The sequence below is a fragment of the Budorcas taxicolor genome, chromosome 7 (genome assembly GCF_023091745.1).
Source record: "Budorcas taxicolor isolate Tak-1 chromosome 7, Takin1.1, whole genome shotgun sequence".
Taxonomy (NCBI): domain Eukaryota; kingdom Metazoa; phylum Chordata; class Mammalia; order Artiodactyla; family Bovidae; genus Budorcas; species Budorcas taxicolor.
Window position 1 is genome coordinate 24,661,830 of NC_068916.1, and position 17,658 is coordinate 24,679,487.

The window sequence follows — 17,658 nt, forward strand, 5'->3', positions numbered from 1 at the left end:
ATTTAGTTTTAACAACTTATTATAACTGCATAGCCTTCTCCATCATTTACTGTTAAATCAGCTATCATCTGTTCTTCTCCTTGCCATTTACTGAAATTCTGTTGATTTTACTAAATAGCTACCATCTTCTTTTCCAAATCTGTACTTGTTGGCTAACATCTTTTATATTTTTTTATTCTAATTAGTGGAGTCTCCAGAAGTAAACATGTGTGTTTAACAGAATCCTATGGATATAAACAAGTGTGTCCAATTAGTCATGTTTACATGGACATATCTAACTTTGTTTTGAACTGGGAGGTGTGTATGCTCATAGTTCTAGTTCATCCCCTTGGTTTCTGATAAATTCCTTTTCTAGAGGCTTGTTCCAGGTACTTGACTTTGGTGTGTATTCTATTCTAGTCTACTACCTGTTCCACTTTACTTCCCCTCTAACACATTTTCATGATGCCATGATTAGTTTATCTCTTGTTATTAAACTTCTGGGTTCCTTCTATTACTAATGTCTAGGGCCAAATAAGTTAGCTCTGAGATCTAATGTGATTCCATCACAGTTGCTGGTAACTTCACTGTTCTCAGATATCTCCATAAATTACAGTTTATCATTTTTTTCTCATGGGGACACAAACTAAAAATCTATTTAACAAACGAAGTTCTATCCAAATGTCAAGGCGATCAGTTAACTAAGTTAACCAAAGTGTCAAGAAAATAAAATGCAAAGAGCCCTTATTTAACAAAAATAAGCATTATCATGAAACAGGAAAATGCAAAAATGACAATAGCAACAGGAGCCATCTGCAACAGAACTGAGGCAGGAGGTAGCTGAGTCCCTGCTTCCAAGGCACAGTGATGGAGATCCATCCCCTGTGGACTGAAACTCCAAGATGAGAATAGCAGGATAACTGAGAGAGGAGGCTGGGCCCTGCCCAGAACACATTTCTCACTCTCGGAGACAGGAGACCTCCCCAACTATATATGGGCAGAAAGGCTCCCTGGCGGTCAAAAAGGGAGTGATGCTAACTGATGCCAGTCTACCCATAGGACTCTCTGATCGAATCCATCTTGGCTAACAGTTGCATATGCACACATGGAAGGATCCTAAGATAAACAAAATATGGACTGTGAATCAGGCAAAATAAAATGATTGGCAAAGGAAACCCAGAAGAAATGTCCCACATAAGTAAGGAAGTCCCTCAGCCTGCCATGAGGGCACAACTCAGTGACTCAGCGGGAATTCTTTCCTGTGAAGTCAAAAAGCCAGGGCTTTGTCACTGACCACGATTTGGTGCTCTCACTGCCGTGACCTGGCCCCAATCTCTGGGGGGTACCCAACCCCCACTTCAAGCTGTTGCAGGTCAAGCCCACCCAAGATCAGAATCACTACAGTTAAAAATATATTTTATGAATCCATATTTAGTACCAGCAGTTAATACCAAAGACCTTGATGAAGGACAGCAAATGAAACTAATTTTATTAGTATCTTAAGATCTACAACAGTTAGAAATGAATTTTGTAGTTTTTTTTATATTGTAATCACAATCCTACTTTAGTATATTATCATATAAATGTAGAGAGAGGAGGCTGGGCTGGTCACTGAAAAATAACCACCCCACCCACCCCCCCCAACACACACATAAAACACTATATTATTTTATTATCATATAAATGTAAAGTCTTTAGTAGGAGACATTCCTATAAGTATATGAAAAGACTCATCTTGGCAGGGTCAACACCTAATAAGTTGATCATAGAGGAAAGATAGGTAGACATATAGATATACAGACACCGATCTACCATCTCTCCTAAATGGACACATCAATGGTCTTCTGGGTAAAAATCACACAGTGGTAGGAATAGAAAGGAAGAGATAATAGGCAACATATTAGAAAGTAGATATCGCCTTTGGTCAAAGTGTTAGTTGCTTAGTCATGTTCAACTTTCTGACCCCATGGACTGTAGCCTGCCAGGCTCCTCTGTCCAAGGGATTTTCTAGGCAAGAATACTGGAGTGGGGTGCCATACCCTTCTCCAGGAGATCTTCCCAACCTGGGATCAAAAACCTTCATCTCTTGCACAGATGATGGATTCTTTACCATCTGAGCCATCAGGGAAGCCCAGCAAAATTAATCAGAAGAAACAGAGAAAAAGGATAATGATTAGGATTATTCTTTCTTCTTGCTATTGTTTGTTTTGTTTTATGTGTGTGGGGGGGGTGGGGCGGTGGGGGGGGGGGGGGGGGGCGGGAGTAGGGTGGCTATTTTCCAGTGACCAGGTAGATAATGGGAGTACCAGCAGCAGAATCTGGGAGGAAAAATGACGGGTTCAGCCACAGATTTTTTAAGTCTGAGGTGCCTGAGAGACATCAGAATAGGAGTTACTTAAACACCTGACTGTCAGGAGAGAGATTAAAATGGAGGTAGAGTTTGGAACAAAACAATGTGTCAGAAAGATGAACCCATGGATTTGGACTCTATCATTCCAGAGAAGCCTGTGGCATGAGATGTAGAAAGAAAAGGAGGAAGTATTGGGAAATGCCTACATTTAGAGGGTATATATATGGAAGAAGACATGCCTATGGAGGAGACAGAGATGAAAGAAAAAATAACATTTGGTGCTTTTCAATCACATCAAGAGTGATTAAGGGACGATGTAAGGGAGAGACAGCAAAGCTTTTGTTACCTTTATTGCCCCAACTAATGACAGCTGTAGTGGCCCCAAACTGTCAATGTACTGCATCCTTATTTGTGTGTTAATTTAAATAGGCTATTTGGAACATTTTAGGTTTCTTAAGAATCTCAATACCATGACTCTCTGACTCCATCATATGAGTTAGCCACTCTGTGTGAAAATCATGCATGTTGAAGTCATCTTTTTACTAAGTGGCTTCCTTGAATGTCTTCATTGTCTATATCAAGCATGCTGAGCTGATTCTTCATCTCTTCAATCCTTGAGATCATTTTCTACCCAGATGCATGCATAAAAACAACAGAGTTGATACCATACACTCCCAGTTCAAGAAGAGATCTGTAAATGAGGATATACAGGTGGACACTATGTGCCCCCCATAATACCCTCCACACACTGACGATCATCACAATGTCATGCCTGGCATATGGAAACTATATCGGTCGGTAGTGGCTGGGTTAGTTAGCTCTAAGAATAGAGATGATCTCTGTTATCCTGATCAAATAGATTGGTCTTCTTCAATTCTATAAATCTTTCTTGTTAGCACAGAGTCCTAGACATACTCACAAGTTTGTAAATATTGATGGATAATGCCGCTGGCCTGTTTACAGTCTTGAAAGACCACATTTTGCCTTCCAGATGAAGTCTTTCTTACCACAGTACTCAAGGCCCCTCGTTATCTCATCTGTGACTACTTTTCCAGGCTTGAACCTCCTGTCACACTGCAGACATGGCTTCAGCTCTCCTAGTAGATGATTTCTTCTGCCCTTGTGGTTTTGTATTTATTGTTCCTTCTCCCCAAGATGTTCTTTCCCCATCTAACAACATCCACTATTTTTCACAAATGTTTTTCATTGTACACATAATCTCATTTAATTCCAAGAGCCCTAAGGTTCAGGTACCACTCCATTCATTTTGTATATTATAAATGAAGCTTTGGAGAAAGCAAGGAAGTTTTCTAGAGTTCCACAAGTAGGAAGTAGCGGCGTAAGATGTGAGCACAAACAGTCTGACTCTAAAGTTCATTTTCTTAACCTGCATACTCTGTTCCCTTTCTTCCCTGTGGTCTGGATAAGTTGTACTTGATATTTGAGATTCACCCCTCCCTCCTCCCCAATAACAGAAGCTTAGAATCTTGGGTAGCGAGTTGGTCATGGTTCTTATTATAGAAGACCTACAAGACGTTCTAGAAATAACACCCGAAAAAGATGTCCTTTTCATTACAGGACGCTGGAATGCAAAAGTAGGAAGTAAAAAAAAAACACCTGGAGTAACAGGCAAATTTGACCCTGGAGTACAGAATGAAGCAGGGGAAAGGCTAATAGAGTTCTGCCAAGAGAACACACTGGTCATAGCAAACACCCTCTTACAACAACACAAGAGAAGACTTTACACATGGACATCACAAGATGGTCGACACCGAAATCAGATTGATTATATTCTTTGCAGCCAAAGATGGAGAAGCTCTATACAGTCAACAAAAACAAGACCAGGAGCTGACTGTGGTTCAGATCATGAACTCCTTATTGCCAAATACAGACTAAAATTAAAGAAAGTGGAGAAAATTACTAGACCATTCAGGTATGACCTAAATCAAATCCCTTATGATTATACAGTGGAAGTGAGAAATAGATTTAAGGGACTAGATCTGATAGACAGAGTGCCTGATGAACTATGGATGGAGGTTCATGACATTGTACAGGAGACAGGAATCAAGACCATCCCAAAGAAACAGAAATTCAAAAAAGCAAAATGGCTCCCTGAGGAGGCCTTACAAATAGCTGTGAAAAGAAGGGAAGCGAAAAGCAAAGGAGAAAAGGAAAGATATAGCCATTTGAATGCAGAGTTTCAAAGAATAGCAAGAAGAGATAAGAATGCCTTCCTCAGCGATCAATACAAAGAAATAGAGGAAAACAACAGAATGGGAAAGACTAGAGATCTCTTCAAGAAAATGAGAGATACCAAGGGAACACTGCATGCAAAGATGGGCTTGATAAAGGACAGAAATGGTATGGACCTAACAGGAGCAGAAGATATTAAGAAGAGGTGGCAAGAATACACAGAAGAACTGTACAAAAAATATCTTTACAACCCAGATAATCACGATGGTGTGATCACTCACCTAGAGGCAGACATCCTGGAATGTGAAGTCAAGTGGGCCTTAGGAAGGATCAATATGAACAAAGCTAGTGGAATTCCAGTTGAACTATTTCAGATCCTGAAAGATAATGCCGTGAAACTGCTGCACTCAATATGCCAGCAAATTTGGAAAACTCAGCAGTGGCCACAGAACTGGAAAAGCTCAGTTTTCATTCTAATCCCAAAGAAAGGCAATGTCAAAGAATGCTCAAACTACCGCACAATTGCACTCATCTCACACACTAGTAAAGTAATGCTCAAAATTCTCCAAGCCAGGCTTCAGCACTACTTGAACCATGAACTTCCAGATGTCCAAGCTTTTTTTAGAAAAGGCAAAGGAATCAGAGGTCAAACTGCCAACATCCGATGGATCATTGAAAAAGCAAGAGAATTTCAGGAAAGCATCTATTTCTGCATTATTGACTATGCCAAAGCCTTTGACTGTGTGGATCACAATAAACTGTGGAAAGTTCTGAAAGAGATGGGAATACCAGACCACCTGACCTGCCTCTTGAGAAACCTGTATGCAAGTCAAAAGCAACAGTTAGAACTGGACATGGAACAGCAGACTGGTTCCAAATAGGAAAAGGAGTATGGCAAGGCTGTATATTGTCACCCTGCTTATTTAACTTCTATGCAGAGTACATCATGAGAAACGCCGGGCTAGAGGTAGCACAAGCTGGAATCAAGATTGCTGGGAGAAATATCAGTCACCTCAGATATGCAGATGACACCACCCTTATGGCAGAAAGTGAGGAGGAACTAAAGAGCCTGTTGATGAAAGTGAAAGAGGAGAGGGGAAAAGTTGGCTTAAAGCTCAACATTCAGAAAACGAAGATCATGGCTTCCGGTCCCATCACTTCATGGGAAATAGATGGGGAAACTGTGGAAACAGTGGTTGACTTTATTTTTCTGGGCTTCAAAATCACTGCAGATGGTGATTGCAGCCATGAAATTAAAAGATGCTTACTTCTTGGAAGGAAAGTTCTGACCAACCTAGATAGCATATTCAAAAGCAGAGACATTACTTGAAGAGCAAAGGTCCATCTAGTCAAGGCTATGGTTTTTCCAGTGGTCATGTATGGATGTGAGAGCTATACTATAAAGAAAGCTGAGCACCAAAGAAATGATGCTTTTGAACTGTGGTGGTGGAGAAGACTCTTGAGCGTCCCTTGGACTGCAAGGAGATCCAACCAGTCCATTCTAAAGGACATCAGTCCTGGGTGTTCATTGGAAGGACTGATGTTGAAGCTGAAACTCCAATACTTCGGCTACCTGATGCAAACAGCTGATTCATTTGAAAAGACCCTGATGCTGGGAAAGATTGAGGGCAGAAGGAGAAGGGGACAACAGAGGATGAGATTGCTGTATGGCATCACTGACTCAATGGACATGGGTTTGGGTGCACTCTGGGAGTTGGTGATGGACAGGGAGGCCTGGTGTGCTGCGGTTCATGAGGTCGCAAAGAGTCGGACATGACTGAGCGACTGAACTGAACTGAACTTATTATAGATAGCCTAATTACTCATTTACCAGTTTGCACAAAACAATACATTGGTCCACCTTGTGAGAATAAGAGCTGTGTCATTTAGCTCTTTGTCATTGCTGTGATGTGACTGGTTCTCCTATGTTACAAATAAAGAATTTTAAGGTTCAAAAATTCAAGGGAAGTGAAGAAGAGTATCTAGCTAGAGTGAGACTGAAGCTAGGCCTTGAACCTGGTACCTCTGACTCTTAATCTCCTGCACCTTTCTTTCTTCTATGTTACATTTTAATAAAAGAACAGGACAAAGTCATCCTAAACTTTGAGGGTATGTGTTTAGAAAACAGCATTTACATAATCATTACATATAAACACAATACATTTAAAACATTAACATGATGAAGGGGGATAGGCAAAAACCAAGTTGAATACAAGTAAATTTTATGATTCCATTGTGCAAAGGCAATTGCTGCAACATTATCCGAATCTGAATGTTCTTTAATATGCTAATATATTATCCTGAAATAAGAAGGGAAGAACTACAATTAGACATATCAGTATAAGTAAATGGATATTTTATTTCATAGATTGCTAATTTTAAAATGATTTTTAAATTTCCCTTAAAAAACACTGAAGATAGGTAAGAGCACTTAAAAAACAGCTTAGCAATCCTTGCATGCAAGTGCTTGATCCAAACAGGTTAATTAAGATATAACAGTCATGTCTTTAAAAAATTAGAAAGTTTAATCGACAAGGTCTGTCAAATATGAACCATGTATTTATGCTTTATAAAACCTATCAAAAAAAAAAGAATTCTCTAGAAACCTTTCCTCCAAACATACTGCAATATAAAGCCTACTTTATGTCATCTGTACACATGAGTAATTAGAACAGCTGGAACTTACTATGATTCAAAAGTTGCATAGTGCAGATTTTCAGTGTAACTCATACAAGGCAATCTCCTTAAATGGACTATATCGAATTGTTGCTGTTATTGTCTCACGATATAAAAACTTTTCTTTTGTTTTTTCAGATTATGACTTTTGTCCAGCTGTCTTTTTATCTCCAGTGTGTCTATATTTCTTAGAATAGAGAAGATGGGTGTGTCTTCTTTAAATTGACTTGATAATGTGCTTTGAATAATGTGACACAGAGGTAGATTCACTTAACTACTTCTGAAGATAATTCTCATATAGACTGATACCATGAGCTTTCACAAAAGAAAACAGAGATCAGAGATTAATTTGAGATTGTATTTCTAAACAGAAACATACTGAAATCCTGTCTGAATCTGATCCTCCTAGACAACATGATATGAACATGCCAAGGCCTCTGAAAATGTTACTTACTATCACAATTTATACACCTAAATCAACCTAAAATACCATAACCAATTTTCAAGTTGCTATCTTGGCACTAAATACACTAATACCTAATTCTAAATCTCCAAGTCAATTTTAAAGTCTTTATACCAAAAAGTCTTCAATAAATTCATATTTCCTCAGATTCTAAATGGAACTATTTCTCCTATCAGTGAATATTCAGAGATGTCTGGATTAGATGTCCAAACATTTTTACTAGGGAAACTGCTGAATGTTGGCTATGACTTTTAGGTCCTATTTATGTAATAGAAATCATTCATTTTTCCTTAACCTTCTTGCTAATGCCACATATCTCTGCCAAAGGAAGTAATAAGGAAGTGTACCAAACAGCAACCCCATTTTATTTCTGTGAAAAATTGGCAGACACACAGAGACTAGGATTTGATGGTTGGAAATGTTTGTGAGCCACTTAAAACTTTAAAATTTAAAATATTCTGATACTGAGAATAAAATTCAAGAAGTAAATCATGACTCTTCTTCCTATTCCTCTATTAATATTAACAATCAAGATGATTTTTACTTGAATCAAACAGAAAAAGAAGAAAGTGGAAGATGCTTCTGGTCAAAGTACAGAGATTTCTATGATGTTCACATAGAAGTAAACTAAAATAAGACCATGAGCTCATAGTATTCAGTTTCAGGGGATCTGGAGTTCTCTCAGTGTCATTTCTATTCCAGTTCGGTGAACAGAATCCCATGAGGAACACTTCACAACTCAAGAGGGATATAGAGCATGCAATGTATTAATATCTGAAGTTCTATTTTTATATTAAAATATATTACTTCATAGAAAACAAGTCAAAAAAATATATGTAATTGTCATTAACCAAGGGAGATTCCACGTTAAAAAAAAAAAAAGATAAAGCTGTGGACAGATGGATAGACACAAAGAGAGGGAAGGATGGGGAAGGTAGGAAGGCAAGGAAAAAAGAAAACGCGGGGTGGGAGAGTGGCATGGAGGGAAGAAGGGAGGGAGGGAAGGAGGACTTATTCCAGGATTCATCTCACATTGCATAGTTAATTAAACCCTTTCAGGAGAAGCCATTACCTGAAATAACACCACAGTAATGACTGTGAGGAACAGACTTCTCTGTGACTTTTTCCTCCATGGACCTTTTCCGCCTATATACACGATGTGGGTGACCCGTTATGGCCACTGTATCATTGAGTGGTTCAATAAATATGAAGTCCTCATTGAGCTGTATAAATCCCATCTGGAATATATAACATAGAAAGATGCATATGAAATACCTGTTCCTAAGTTAGTTTCAATTAAACTTATTCAATTAAGTTACTTTCTAGGTTCTCCCACTCACACACACACACTTTATTTTCTTCCACGTATATGCATACTTTTTTCTAGTGCAGCTATTCTAGCAACCCCACTAATAAGGTAACTGTCTTCCCATTTTATTACTCATCTTTAGATACTTTACTGGACTAGCATAAACTTCATATAGTTAGTCTTAGCCTGTGTGGGCGAGATGCCAGCAACAGATGCAGAGTAAAAATTCTGGAATGTTAAAGGCTCACTTTGGGAGACCCATGGGGTCACTTATATGCACAGCATGTACAGAAGAGCAATACAGTTTTTAATTGCATACATGACACAGTCCAACTTTTTGACAATCATTATTTAATAAAATAATTTATACCACAAAAAATGTAGGGTATATAGCATTACAGTTATTATATAAAATACTCTCAAGCCTTCTGTTAAACATTTTTTAAAACCCTTGAACAATAAATTACAGAAAAAGGAAGTATCACTTACATAAACAAATTTCATTTCATACAATACCGTATTTTAAAGTTAGCCACTTGTGAACAGGGGGCTAAAAACTGTGAAATTCAGTTATGATCAGCAAGATGAACTTATAACAAATAAGTATTATTTTATCATATTAAAGCTAAGCCTAGTCATTTCTTCCCTTTCTATTTTAGAATATAAAGTTAAGTTATAACTAGGAAACTATTCTACATGGAAGAAAACATGACTTGATCTTTCCAATTTTTATTATTTCAGTCTACTATAATATATATTAATATATAAAATGCATACTTGATCACTTGTACTGTTAACTCATTAGTAAACAATTTTGAAGAAATAATCCCCTAGAACCTGCATTATTCATACATGATATGGTAATATTAAAGTTTTCAAATACCATTTTGTATTAATTTTATAAAAATTATATACAGTTCATTTTGTTTCACATATAATTAGCATCATAATATAATTATTTCTTCAGATATAGTCATTGTTCCACATTGTATATTTTTTTTTAAATTTAGGCTAAAACCTTTTCTTAAGAAAAAAAGGCTTTTTATTTTGTTTGAAGTGTACTGCAACTTGTATATGGAAAGACTAAGTGGCAATATGCTATCACATTTTATTTTGTACAGAACTGACATTATAAGACACCTGAAGAATAAAATCTAAAAATCCTTACCAGTTTCGTTTTATTGAAGCTTTGTATCACTAATAAAAGCCTTAACTGCTGGAACAGCAGTTCCATCCCCTCTGTGTGTCCCCTCCGCTCTCTTCTTTCCTTCCATTCCCTGTCTCTTTCTCAGTTTCTACCTCTCCGTCTCCTGTTCACACACATGCACGTGCATACATCACTTGTGGGTGGGGATAATGCAAAAAATTTCTATGCTAATGAGTCTTTTAAAATATCAGGCATATACGTATTTGGGACATTTCTGTTAAGTTTAACTTCCAATGAGTTATTTTATTCTCCATCCATGTTTTCATTCTCTCCAATATGAAATCAGCTTCCATTTTAATTAGATACATGAAACACACAAAATTTTCCCTAGAGTCAAGTTTGATGGGAATAAGAGAGAATATCAAATGCTTTTAAATTTAAATAATAATCATTAAAGATATAGTACACCTACATATGGATTAAGGATAGAATGTGTGCTTAGTCGCTCAGTCATGTCCGACTCTTTGCGACCCCACGGACTGCAGCCCACCAGGCTCCTCTCCATGGGGATTCTTCAGGCAAGAGTACTGGAATGGATCGCCATGCTTTCCTCCAGGGGATCTTCCCAACCCAGGGATTGAATCCAAGTCTCCCACATCGCAGGCGGATTCTTTACCAACTGAACCACCAGGGAAGTCGGATTGGGGATAAGAGGTGTCATATTATCATCAATTGAGATTATGAAAACACAGAATTATGTCTCTCTTGTTTGAATAAGTGTGATTCTGAGATTCAGTCAGTATCCAAAGCCACAAATAAAACTGACAGTGTAGCTAATGACTAAAATAATAACTGCTGCGATGCTTAGTTTCCCTAAATCATAAATTTGTAATCTGATATATTCTTTCAACAGGTTATAAGCATGGGAAGGGTTATAATAACAAATCCTATAAAATTTAATTGCATACTATCATATAAAATGTAATAACATCAAGAACAGATTCTAGACTTAAGATTATTTGGGTTCATAACTTATTACTATCACGTAAGTATGAGAAACGTACAGTGTCTTTATACAATAGCTTCACAGGGTTCTTTGGAAGATTTTTTTTAAAGCATCTTTAAGCACAGGTAATGTTCCTATCATAAGGACTTCCCAGGTGGCTCAGTGGTAAAGAGCCCATCTACCAATGCAGGAGATGGGGGTTCAATCACTTTTCAAAGTTCCCCTGTAGAAAGGAATGGCACCTCATTCCAGTATTCTTGCCTGGAAAATTCCATTGACAGAGGAACCTGGCGGGGCGTACTGTCCATGGCATCACAAATACAGTCAGACACAACTTAGTGACTAAAAAGCAACTAACTAAACAGCTAGACCAATTCTATGGTCTAGCATAGAATCTGATGCTGGGTAACCTTTTAATAAATGTTTGCCATATGTTTTACATTATTCATAAGTATAATTATAATAAATATAGCAGCCAAACATTTAAGAGTGGACTGAAAAGCTCCGAGAATCCAAAAAATTAAAATTTACTCATTTTTGTATCACCATAAAGAAAAGTGAAGTCACTCAGTCGTGTCCAACTCTTGGCAACTCTTGTATCACCATATTAGCATATTAAATATTGTTTCAAGTAGATGCGTGTTTTTTTTAAGATACAATTTGGAAAACTTCATGACATACAATTCTCTATTGTGTTAGGATTTTATCTATGTACATTTTTAAAAACAAGAAGGTCACTTTGAAAAAAAAATTGTTGGAATAATTATGGTGGTGGTGGTTTAGTTGCTAAGTCGTGTCCAACTCTTGCAACACCATGGACCATAGTCTGCCAGGCTCCTCTGTCCATGAGATTCTCCAGGCAAGAATACTGGAGTGGGTTGCCATTTCCTTCTGCAGAGGATCTTCCCAACCAAGGAATCGAACCGGCTCTCCTGCATTGCAGGTAGATTTTTAACCAACTGAGCTATGAGGGAAGCTGGAATAACTACAGTGAAAATGAACGTTGCTCAGTTGTGTCTGACTCTTTGCGACCCCATGGATATACAGTCCAGGGAAATCTCCAGGCCAGAGTATTGGAGTGGCTAGCCTTGGAATAATTATAAATGATGACTAATTCATTCAATATATATTTGCTCTCTGACCCCATGTGCCAGACTCAGTTCACTCTGGGGCATAGTTAGCATCAAGTATTCAGATTCTCTTCAGGCAAGGGCTTCCTATCTGAGATCAGAATACTATCCTATGCTACAGGAAGTTCTCTAGCTTGGGTTGGCATCCGTCAAGCAGGGAAGTCATGAGGTTTTCTATGTCCCCACGAACAGGGGACCTATTCCAATAACAAAATGGATCATCTTATCTGTGTTGTGAATTTACAAGCCATGGAAGAACATAAATCTAGATCAAAGTCTCTTTACAAGTTCTCCTATGCTTGAAAATGGAAAAGGAATTGACAACCCACTCCAGTATTCTTGCCTGGAGAATTCCACGGACAGAGGAGCCCTGCGGGCTATAGTCCACGGGGTTGCAAAGAGTCGGACACGACTGAACGACTAACACACACATTGATGCTTAATAATGCATAATTAGACAGCATTCCCTTCAGCAAACACTGTACTTTTAATTTCTGTTGTTGTTGTTCAATTGCTAAATCGTGTCCAGCTCTCTGCGACCCCACAGACTGCAACACACCAGGCTTCCCTTTGAGGTCCTTCACTATCTCCCGCAGTTTGCTCCCGAAGTTTAATTTTAGAAGGAAAGAAAATTAGTAGTGCATTAAAATGGTACAGTACATTCTCAAAAATAAATGTGAACTATATAAGTATTTTCTTCAAGATTCCTCTTCTTAGATTTTTCAAAATGATGTGAACAATGTTGAGGCATTTCACGCAAACATTTGGTAATGAAATTAGTTAAAAGTTAACTGCCTTATTTGTCGTTATGTGCATCTTCTCATACAATGGCTCCTCTCCCATTGTATTGAATACCATTACTTGATTTGACATTTTAGCAAACATTTCAGTGTTTTGCAAACTGACCACTGCTTATTTGAAAATAAATTACCAGCCGTTTCTTGTCTTACTGGTTCTGAAATTTTACTATCTCTCCATTTAGTTACTCCTGTGTTTTTTAAAACAGCCATTTACACTAATCTCCATATAAGTGTATTATCATGGCCACCAATTCCTAATCACAACGTGAAATTTGACCTGACAAATGTGCATGGATTTTTATATATCATTGCTCCAATTCACCTAATGCAAATGTTTCAGTTGTTCAAATTCAAATCAACTACAGTCTATTAAATAGATGAACAGATTCTAAAGTAGTACTGTAAGCATAAATAAAAATAACTAAAAATTTACAGTTGCTACTCTTAGTAGGCTAACTACTTCACTTCCCCTACCTTAATTCCTATTCACTTAAGCAGCTGATGCACTACTAATAGAATTACCTCAAGTTCTCTTTTTATTTTTTCCATTCTCCTTTTTTGGAATTTTTTTTTTTTATTTTCCAGGACCTCAGTTTTCTACATGAACTTTCAGTTGACTAGTTGAAGGTATATATCTGAGGGCTAAAACTACATATGGTAAGAATCTTTAATAATATCCTATTTTTAAAAACACACAGCACATCACAAGAAGTAAATACTGTCTGTGGTAGACCACTATAATTTCAGGCTATGTGAAGACTCTGCTATCTGGAGGGATAGTAGAATTTGGATAAAAGTTACTTCTTATGGGAAGAGGCATTAGCAGAAAGGCAAAGAAGATGGGAAATCCAGGAAACTTGTTTAAAAAGATGCCTGGCTTCCTACTTATCAGGTATCCTTTCTAAGAAGGGATATATGTATACATATAACTGATTGATTTTGCTGAGTTGTAGAACTAACACACAACATTGTAAAACAACTGTACTCCAATAAAAATTAATTTAACAAATAAAGTATATTTAAAAAAAAAGACATCTGACTTGAGTAGAAAGTGAAAGTGAAACTCACTCAGTTGTGTCCAACTCTGCAACCCCATGGACTAGAGAGTCCATGGAATTCTCCAAGCCAGAATACTGGAGTGGGTAGCTTTTATCTTCTCCAGGAAATCTTCCCAACCCAGGAATTGAACGTAAGTCTCCTGCATTGCAGGTGGATTCTTTATCAGCTGAGCCACAAGGAAAGCCCAAGAATACTGAGGTGGGTAGCCTTTACCTTCTCCAGGAAATATTCCCAACCCAGTAATCAAACCAGGGTCTCCTGCATTGCAGGCAGATTCTTTACCAACTGAGCCATCAGAGAAGCTATCAGGGAAGATTTGAGTAGAGCAACAGGTAAATGTAGCCCCAAAATAAGATGAACCAATAAAATTGAAAACATCAAATGACAAAGTTCTTGACAGAAAAAGAAAGTCAATGAAGGTTTGAAGATGATTAGTTTATTATCTGACTGTAAAGTATATTAGAGAATCCCTGAGCTACTGGAAGAAGCAGAAGTGTTTGCCTTCTAAACAGCAGTTGCTGAAAGGGATCTGGCATCAGCACACTGCTTATAACAACATTTCACACAAATGTCTTATACGCTACATGATGTGAATTCTACATAAGCTGGCTATATTTTCTAAAATATTCTCTTGTATGGTAATGTTATAGCATATATCTCATTAAGTAAATAAAATACATAGTTGAAAACATAAGCATCACATAGGGATTGACATAAATTAAAATACTGTAAGTTCTTTTTTATGCTTTATTCAAATGAAACATCATTTTCAATATTATTGTTAAGTGGGAGTAGTTTTTCGAGCTTTTATGTATTCTATGCATACATGATCAGTCGCTTCAGTCATATCCAACTCTTTCTATACATAACACATAAATCTGTAGGAAAACACACTTCTGATCCCATATCTATCTTTTTACCGTATCATAGTAAAATACTCTCCTGACTCGATCTTTTCAGTTTTTCCTTTATGACTGTGAGGATCAACTCCAAATGAAGATATATAAGTTATATCTAAGTCATGATGAACTCTTGCCTGCCTCTCCACTGAAATTTCACATATAACCACTATAGACAAATTTTACTGTGTGAACAAACTTTACATTTTAACATATTTCAGAATAACTTTTAGCTGCACAGTCACATCTTAGTACACTGCATTTGCTGGTTTCTCTTCCCAGAAAAGTCACTGTTGGTGTGGAAAATTATTTCTTCAAATTCAAGCTGACCCTGTCCCCTCTCCAAAGTAACCACCACCTCCTCTGTCCACCTTTTCCATTCTTGCACTTAGGCCCCCTTTGAACGCTGCTTGCATGTCTGTCTGATGAGACCATGAGCTATTCCAGGGAGGGCTTGGGGTGCAGTGTTCGTCACCATGCCTTCGATGCACAGGGCCTGGCACAGAGCAGGTGCTCACAGAATGTTAACTTCATTCAATGTATTCTTTACTTTTGAGAGAAAAGAAAACAGATACATTTGCTGCTCGGAGCCACACTCTACCTGTGACTCCCTCTGAGGCAAAATTTCAATGTGATTTCTTCCCTCTTGGCATTTCCAGTGTTGCTTTCCTGTGTGTCCAAGTTTTATCTTTAGGAAAAGTTTTCATGTGACCACATTGTTAACATCATTCCATTTACTTTCCCTGCCAAAGGGCTTCAAAAAGAATCATGAAACAACAATGGTAGAAGGAAACTTAGACTCATCCGGCCATCTGGATTTTTAAAATCAAGAAAACCAAGGCTTAGAAATCTTGTATGACTTGCCCAAAATCACACAGAGAGTTCATGGGAATGTCAAGGATAGAAGCTAAAGCCTCCCAATTTCCAAATTGATTTTAATACAGCACTGAATTTGCTCGCCACCTACATTCTCCTTATATTTCCACCGGCATTCTAGCTTCCCCCGCTGGACTGGAAAATTGCTCTGAGGCCACCCACAGTGTCCTTCCTTTTATTCTCCTCCCTCGGGCATTTGACCCTTGACCACCTTTCTCCTCCAAGAATATTCCATGGCTCCACTTATCTTCTTCTCTAGCAACTGTTTCTGTTTCCTTAAACAGGTCCTTTTCCTCACCCACAAGGCAGTTCTTGTTTCTCTGCATTTATCACTTCCAACGAATTTATAAGTCCCCAGGGAAATGACTCTCAAATCCTCCTTCCAGATCCACCGCTTCTATTCAAGATCCTTTCTCCTTGTCTCTTACTCCTCATCTCACTTTAGATGCATTATAATTCCCCCCAAAACTAGCACCTCCTCTTTAAGTCTGTACTTCTCTACATGACACTTTTCTAGGTAGCCAGGCTAAAAAAAAAACTATATAGTCCTTTCCTCTTCCCTTTTCAAAATTACTTTGAAATGTTTACAAGAAAACAAGAATAGAAGAAAATAACATGCCAGTATGCCAGATGCTATATGTACATTATTTCATTTAATCAAGCAGCCAGCTTGGGATAACTCTGTTAATGTCACCCATTTTGCAGTTGAAAAAGCCAAGCTTCAAAAAGACTTCCTGTGCATGAGTGCATGGTGAGGACAGGGTTCAAAGCAAAGACCTCCTGGCTTGCAGCATGTGCTGCCTCTTCTGTGAGGCTATCTGAAAAGGCAAGACCTGCTTGGATTGTTGTTCCAAATAACTCTCGTCTTTTAAAAACCTGCACTGAGCATTTGATGTCAGGCACAACATCTCACACATGGTAGATGTTCAAAATCTGATATCAAGAGCAAGGCCGGTTGTTTCCTTTGTTATTATTTTCTCCCATTCTGAGGGTTTCACCTTGTTTCTACTTTCCTTTGCTATGCAAAAGCTTTTACATTTAATTAGGTCCCACTTTAATTTCCAAAATATACTAGCAGTTCATAAAACTCAGTATCAGAAAAACAAACAGCCCAATCAAAAAGTGGGGAAAAGACCTAAACAGACATTTCTCCAGAGAAGACATACAGATGGCTAACAAACACATGAAAAAATGCTCAACATTGCTCATTATTAGAGAAATGCAAATCAAAACTACAATGCGTTATCATCTCACCCAGTCAGACTGGTCATCATCAAAAGTCTACGAACAATAAATGCTGAAGAGAGTGTGAAGAAGAGGGAACCTCTTGCACTGTTGGTAGGAATGTAAATTGGTACAGCCACTATGGAAGAGAGTATGGCGATTCCTTAAAAAACTAAGAATAAAACCACCATATGATCCAGCAATTCCACTCCTAGGCATATACCCTGAGGAAACCAAAATTGAAAAAGACACAAGTACCCCAATGTTCATTGCAGCACTATTTACAATAGCTAGGACATGGAAGCAACCTAGATGTCCATCGACAAATGAATGGATAAAGAAAAGTGAAAGTGAAACTAAAAGTTGCTCAGTCCTATCTCTTTACAACCTGATGGAATTCCATACAGTCCATGGGATTCTCTAGGCCAGAATACTGGAGTGGGTAGCATTTCCCTTCTCCAGGGGATCTTCCCAACCCAGGGATCAAACCCAGGTCTCCCGCATTGCAGAGGGATTCTTTACCAGCAGAGTCACAAGGGAAGCCTAA

The 17,658-nt window shown here is 37.9% G+C and overlaps 1 protein-coding gene across 1 annotated transcript in view; it reads right to left on the reverse strand.

The window, feature by feature from the left end:
* ADAMTS19 (ADAM metallopeptidase with thrombospondin type 1 motif 19) overlaps window positions 1–17,658 on the reverse strand; it is a 276,785-nt gene that overhangs the window by 208,941 nt on the left and 50,186 nt on the right. The window contains exon 3 of the mRNA XM_052643941.1: window positions 8,734–8,899. Coding sequence (XP_052499901.1) covers window positions 8,734–8,899 — 166 coding nt within the window. The remainder of the gene's footprint in view (window positions 1–8,733; window positions 8,900–17,658) is intronic.